Below are 7,822 nucleotides of genomic sequence, written 5' to 3'. Positions count from 1 at the left end.
TCCAGTAGTATACGGCACGAATGGAAACGCATTTTTAAATAGATGTTACGTGTTAATCAAAGAGACACATCATCATCGCACACATTCGGGAAAAACTTTTTTACAAATTATCAGCAGTGTATGACCTGCTGACATTATGCAAATAACTCTGTAACCATAATAACACACCTTTGTTGTTTTTTTTTGTTGCACAAACTGTTTCCATGGCTTTGTAAGTTTCAAGACCAACCTGATTATCGGCAGAAAGGAAGATCCATACTACAGGGTGATACTAATTGCATTTTTTATCCTTGCTACCATTATTTAGAAAGGACAACTCACCAATACACTATATGATGAACTGAAGAAACAGGGCAGCTACCGCGAACAAATGCATAATGTTGCTAAAAGAGGGATTGGTAGTTATTCGAGAGGCAATATGAAACCAGGGTGGAAGTTTACGATAGAGGGGGGTAAGTTATAGCGTAATGAAATCTAACACGCACCCTGAAAATATTGAAAATTGAACCCCGCCCAATTTTCTCCATATGAATATTTTGAACAAGTGATTGGTAATGAAATGGAGGGTCACATGTAAGAATCTTACCGGGGTTTTCTACCCTAGATAGCTTTGACATTCCACTGAAGTATGACCCATCATCATTGTCTGTCATCGCCTTTAGATACAAACATTAAGATTGTTTGATGATCCGCCCTGAACAACTTACTTTCGTGAAAAGAATGTTAACTTTTTTTTTTCTCTTTTCTCAGCCAAAGGAATAAAAGCTTTACTCGGACGTGTGATGGATATCACAGGTCGAGTGAACGAGGTTTTCACGCCAGGCCAAGGCCTGACGAATGCCGGGATTGAACTCCTTGGCGCACAGTTAGCTAACATGACTATTGGAGACATCAGTGCATTGCTAGACATGCAGAACTTAGATCCTGTGGTTGTCTTCAATCTGATGAAAGATATGTGGAAACTGTTTGAAGCTATTGTAAGTGTTTAACCATAGCATTCCTCATGATATCCTGCTTAAGGAATTGACACCGCACTGGAGGTATTGGTTGTTTCCCCAAAACCGCGAGGGTGGAGCTAAAATGTAGACCGAAGCCGAGGCGTAGCCGAGGTTTTTGCCAATATTTTAGCTCCATCCGAGCGGTTTGGGTGAGAAAATCAATACCGACAGTGAGGTATTAACTTCTATTCTAAAACATCTCAAATTAAATATCGAATAATGTAGTTTGAATGCTTTTGAAATGCTTCCACATTTTGCACCGACCCAGGCCAAGCGATTGTGGTTGTCTCACCCAAACCTCTGTGTTGAAAACGAGGCTATATACATAATACATTATGAAAATGAAAATGAAATATTCTCAATCAATTGTTTTAAAATTTCCGACCCTACCTTTGTAATTACCTTTGTAATTACCTTTGTATGTGCGCCTTTTCTCCTCGCATGTGAGTCAAGATTACTATCGTGATTGGCGGAAAGGGCATATTTATAAGTGTGTTTTCCCCACTGTGGCTAATCTACTTATTTTCCTTAAAATAATCTTAATAGTTATTCATAACATTGATACATCCAATGAATGTTAATGGGACGAGACAGGTATTACCTACGAATGCCCAGAAGGATCATTCAATATTCAAAATTCAAATACAAAATTCAACAAATATTGAACTTTATATTTTAAACTATGCTCTTCTTTGACCTCAACATTAAAAATAAGCAAGTATTGATCTTTGAATTTTGAAGTCAACCAATTGTGTGGCTTCGAAATTCAAAATCAAAATTTCAAATATTGAATTTGAATTTTGAATTTTAAAGTCGCACAATTGGATGATTTCATAATTCAAAATTCAATATTTGAAATTTTGAAGTCGCACAATTGGTTGACTTCAAAATTCAAAATTCAAAGATCAATATTGTTGAATTTTGAATTTTGAAGTCAAAGAAGAGCATTGTTCAAAATTCAAAGTTCAATATTTGTTTAATTTTGAATTTTGAATTTTGAATATTAAATGAGCCTTCTGGGCTTTCGTAACTATCAGAGATGTTGGTCATAACTTTTCAAAGTTTAACTAAGAATCCTACAATATTCTTATCGGGTATGTCAGGTTTTTTTACCTGGGAATTAAAGGCAGTTCCATTGATAAATTTAGTTTAATTTTGCCTATTCACCTCTTAGCTGACAAACCTTGAGGTCGCCAAATTATTTCTTATTTCAAAAGACATGTTTTGATTGTTTCTTGTATATGTACTTCATAACATTATGATAACTTCGAACGTTTTTAATTGGTGTTAAGGTTATCAGGGTTTTTTTCTAAAAATGAAAGACTTTGGTAAATATTATATTAAGGAAAACACTTTGCTTAGTAAGGTTCTTAATCATTTCAATGGGGTTCTCTCTTCACCTTTCAGTACAACGATCTCATCGACACATTCACCTCAGGGAAAATGCTCGAATACCTCCTCGGTGACCTCCACCTTAGGGCAACATATCAATTTCCAAAACTTCACCTCACATTTTTTCACGTAGACTACTTTTTCTTGGTCGGTGGTATAGTCCCTATGAACTTCGGTAAGTATGCGTATTCATACTGTCACATATTCGATGTTACGCCCAGATTGACGCTGCGACCAGTTATGACACAAACGACGGGTTTCTGCACTGCACGTTTAATATAGGAACTTAAATAGAATAAACAGGAACATACTAAGTAACTGGTAGAAATTTAACTATGAACAAGTAACCACTTCCAGCGGCGAGCATTCAATTACCTTAACTAAATTACTAATTAATTAATTACTCAGATCGAGCTCCATACCCCACACAGTACTTAGACCCGCCCATACATGTACAATACCAGACGATCACACAGGACAACATCCTGTCCTCCCACATGTAAATTACCACTGTACACTTCCACAGGCCTATACACAAAGACCTATACAAAGCTGGCTCTCTACAAACAAACTAATACAAAACTGGCTTATCACACCAAACTTATACAAACTGGCTTATCACACCAAACTTATACAAACTGGCTTATCACACCAAACTTATACAAACTGGCTTATCACACCAAACTTATACAAACTGGCTTATCACACCAAACTAATACAAACTGGCTTATCACACCAAACTTATACAAACTGGCTTATCACACCAAACTAATACAAACTGGCTTATCACACCAAACTAATACAAACTGGCTTATCACACCAAACTTATACAAACTGGCTTATCACACCAAACTAATACAAACTGGCTTATCACACCAAACTTATACAAACTGGCTTATCACACCAAACTAATACAAACTGGCTTATCACACCAAACTAATACAAAATGACTTATCACACCAAACTAACTGAACAACCCAACTGAATACGTGTAACTACTTTGAAACTGGTTTCATTGAACCTAGCGATATCTACCAAGTGTACATTGTATATTACAAAAGGTTTGGCACACTTACCCTAAGCAAATTCACACCTCATTCCTTCTCCTCATTCACACCAGACAGGAAGTGCTCAGAAACCCACTGGGCAACTTCCTACAACACACCCATTCAAACCAAACATTAACCCATTCACACCAACACTCATACTGACACAATGACAACCATAGTTAGAAATGACGCGTTTTGGGACGCATACTAACTGAATGGAGTAGTATGATCATGCTTAACTTGTAATCAGGTAACCCGTCTTCATCATCTCTATCGTCTGCTAAGTTGGTATCGGGATGGGGCTGCTTGAATGGCGCAATAGAACGTCGGCGTCTGTCACCTCTGAGGTACGGGTTCGATACCAGGTCGGTCCCGGTACGTATTGTGATAGACAGGGTGATTTTTCGACAGCGGCTGTTTCCATTTTTCTGCTGCATCACGTTTTTAGCAGAAGAAAACTCGGAGTAAAAAATACCGAATACATGTGTACTCATTAAAATGATACCAGAAATTTAACAGAAAATTCCTCCCACTAATTTTCTTCTTAAATGTATTTCTAGGCAGTGAATCGGCATGATCACGTTTTCTTTAAACGTTATTGCTGGCAATGTTTTGTTTAGCTTACACTTATAAAACGTAAAATTATGCCTGGTTATGTGATAGGGACATTTTTACACCGTCCTAACCCCTACCCCAGCCCCTCTCTTTGATAGAATTCACTATACAATTGCTTGCTAAAAACCACAGTGTTGTACAAACAGTCACTTTGGGTTTTTCTCGTGTTTGAAGAAAATTTACATTTTTCTGTATTTTAGCCTTTGGTGTCCAAGGTTATGTCGGCTTGGAGATCGAGATTGGTGCAAAGGTGTTAAAGTTGTTCGCATACGCTATTGCCACACCTAGTACTGGTATCAAACTCTATGGTGAAGCAGGAATCGGCTTTATCCTGTATGCCAAGCTGAGATTGACGGGGGCGATTTGTGAAGTGAGATTCCCAACTATGATGGATACTTATTTCTTAAAATTTCCACTCAGCGTCAGGTAGGTGTAATCTAGGCTAACCTTCAAAAGGGAAATACAGATAAAATAACATACATCTTACGGCCTCTTGTTGAACTTTTTTCTATTGTTACAAACTCATTGATCATTCCTGTCATTCTTATAGCTGTCTGTAGGCCTCTCAATTACATGATTCCTACACTGTATAACGTATAACCGTATAACGGTGTAGGCCGTACAGGATGTCCCCAAATTAGGTCTTTTTTTAACAATATGACCCCCTGAAGCGTTTTTTGACCCCTAACATAACCAAATCTCATCCGAATGGCCTAATTTTATAGTTTTACCCTAAAAGTATGATTTTTCAGGTGTATGTGGTGATATCAGTCACTAACTTCGATTAATGACGTCGCTGTTCAGGCAAATTGGCGCGATGAAATGTCCCCAAATTAAGCTAAAAAGCTAAAAAACATGTCCCTCAAAATAGGCTAAAAAAATACAGGGTGTAGAGGTCTCCACGTAATTGAAAGGCCTGGTCTGGCGTAATTGTTTTTTATGGCATTAATATTCATTTTATTTGTGTTGAATCCAAACACTTACTCACAAAGGCATTTTTTATTATTTTTAGAGTTCGGATGGACATAGTGTTGATCCCGTTGATTCTTAAGTTAAAGGCTCTTGTCACACTTGAAGTCAACCTGTGGTTTATCAGCTTCAGGGTAGTTTTGTTTCGTGCTCTGATATGGAAGTATCAGGCTCCAAGCATCAGAGGCAACATCTTTGACACACATGGAAATGAGAACGATGATAGTGGACCAATTTTCGAAGCTCACGCGACTAAGGAACCGGTAGGTGATGGCTCAATGTAATGTTCTCTATTCTTTGCTGGATGGTTTACAGGTTAAAGCGAACTGGAACCGCCAAACCAGTTCGTATGACCTCGTTTTCATTTCCCGCGTATCGGGTGATCAGAACGAGGCATGAATGAAACATGGCGCCTAGCTGTCAATCATTGAGTGACGTCACTACTATGGAATTTACTACGAAAGCTCATGAATGAAAGATCGCATGACTCACGTGATTCTCACATGATTCTCAATAATAACAAATTGAACTGCGCATGCTCGGGCACTGGGGGCGGAGCTACAAATCTGAACTCGAATAGGAAGTTGGAAGTTTGACTTTCTCGGGCGGTGAAAGTCGAAAAGTTGAATAAATCGCTCGGCGGTTCCAGTTCGCTTTAAGGTAACTACTCATATTAAAAATATCACGAGGACGACCCTCAGCCCATGATTGCCGAGTGTGGGACATCCTTGCGGTTCTGATTATAAGCGTAAAAGTTGTTAAGTTGTGGATAAACCAATTCGTTAGACAAAGCACCAATTACAATTATCATGGTAAGGTTATTTAAAGAACTGGACTTGGCTACATCAGATAATGTATTTTAAGATAACTTATTTATTTTCCTGGTTTCTCTTTATTCATTCTTAACAATCACGAGCCTTGATTTTGCTCAATTTGCCCATAATCTTAACCATCTATGGCCCCAGCATGTTAAGAAATCATAACTTTCTTCAACTCGATTTTGCCTGCATCTACCAAAAGTCAAGATGTACGAGATGTACGAAATTTGGCGTCACACAAAGTCGACTAAAAAAGCATGTTGATATAATGGCTAATCCTGACACAAGAGGCACTAATTTCGCATATTACCACGCCGCTAGTATTAGTGTGTAGCCACCATCTGAATAGCAGTACCGCGGGTATGGAAAAGGGAATACTTTTTCGATTTACAAAGAGGCCATCGCATCACCACTATTAAGCTCGCGCAAAATGATTGCAGCCCTGCCTGGCATTTAGTTTCCCATTAAACACATTACAGCTTAAGCACACCAGAAAGTGTCATATTATTTTCAAATACCACAATTTATTAGTTATTGATCGATGCGGGCGACAGGTAGGCCTAGTCTATCACATCTGAAGGCGTTTGAAACATGGCTGGCAGTCGTTCAAATCATAGCAGTCGGGCGATTTTTTCTGATTTGGCTGTTTGAGATTTTCTTCATGCATGTCAGCTTCATTGCATTTGACCCAAGCACTTTGGATGAAAGTTTAACCGTGGATGGTTTATCATTCATTTTTTTTTCCTTTAAGGATATCGAGTTTAATTTTGACGATGTAGAAAAACGCGAACGTCGGTCAGTTCAATCTCGCACCAACCAATGCCAGGTTCATCAGATTGCCGGGAGAGACTACACGGAGCCAGCCTTTGAGATCTCGGTGAAGGCTACTGACGACAAATCACGAGTGAACCTGTATCTTGATGTGGGTATTGTCCCTGGTGGAAATGAAATACTAAAGTCGAAGAAACTTGCAGGGGAGTCGACTGTTATGACCAATGTAGGTACTTAAGGCAGATTCGGCTGTTATTAGTCTCTTCTGCCATACAGTCTATGAAACCATTCCCTGGTCCCTGCAGCCTAAACGCTCAGAGCAGAAAAAGGAAAAGTCATGATACTACAAGTCCCCATTTCCAATTAGCCATAGGAAAACGGCAACTAAAAGGAATTTCATTTTGAACAGAAACGTTTATTTACATGTTTACATATATGTGACTCGCTCTACCAAAACTAGGCGCTTGTCGCATCTGAACTCGACAGGTTGATACAAACTGATTTGGTCACATTTCACAAAAGGTCTACAATAGGGAAATGAACAACAAGTCCGTATCAACCTGTCAAGTTCAGATGCGACAAGCGCCCAGTTTTGGTAGAGCGAGTCACATATTTACACCATAGATCATTTCAATCGATTTATACCTTCATTGGTCCTCACCAGGCGGTCAAATCCTTCTATCGGGCAACTATTCATCATTTACGGGTAGAAAATCCGACGTGTTTTTAAACGTTACTTCAATATCGATATTATGATCATTTTCACTACATTCAAAGTTAAGAATTATTTCTCACTAATCTGTGCCGCATTCCCCTCAAGCCAATGTTGTTTACAAATTTACATGACAGTGTGATACAGATACTTCTTACATTGGTAAGACCAAAAGACACTTGGCTATCAGCACGAAGGAACATTGCACCACTTCGGCTTCTGCAATCACGCAACATCTTGACACTTGCGCCTGTTACCAACCCTCTCAGTCTCTTTCAGAATGCTATCGGTCTGTTTCGGATTGCTTTTCCATACTAGACTCTGGCTGAAAGGGTGGATGTTGTCCTGGGTGCTGACAAATGGTACCCAGGTTCGAGATCGACTGGACAATAAGCACCCTGGGTGCCATTACACTAGACAAACAGCACCCAGCTTCTTTTTGCCTGGCTTACGGATCTTAGGGACGAGGACGTTTCTTGCAATCTCGTTTTATCTCGC

At 39.0% G+C, this 7,822-nt stretch overlaps 1 protein-coding gene across 1 annotated transcript in view; it reads left to right on the top strand.

The window, feature by feature from the left end:
* Positions 1–316: 316 nt before the first annotated feature.
* LOC135497734 (uncharacterized) overlaps positions 317–7,822 on the top strand; it is a 29,207-nt gene continuing 21,701 nt past the window's right edge. The window contains exons 1-6 of the mRNA XM_064787566.1: positions 317–452; positions 751–977; positions 2,406–2,565; positions 4,255–4,480; positions 5,067–5,286; positions 6,593–6,838. Coding sequence (XP_064643636.1) covers positions 371–452; positions 751–977; positions 2,406–2,565; positions 4,255–4,480; positions 5,067–5,286; positions 6,593–6,838 — 1,161 coding nt within the window. The 5' untranslated portion in view covers positions 317–370. The remainder of the gene's footprint in view (positions 453–750; positions 978–2,405; positions 2,566–4,254; positions 4,481–5,066; positions 5,287–6,592; positions 6,839–7,822) is intronic.

Source organism: Lineus longissimus, chromosome 13 (assembly GCF_910592395.1).
Source record: "Lineus longissimus chromosome 13, tnLinLong1.2, whole genome shotgun sequence".
Taxonomy (NCBI): Eukaryota; Metazoa; Nemertea; class Pilidiophora; order Heteronemertea; family Lineidae; genus Lineus; species Lineus longissimus.
The sequence above is the reverse complement of the archived record's forward strand: the minus strand, read 5'-3'. Positions and strand labels throughout refer to the sequence as shown.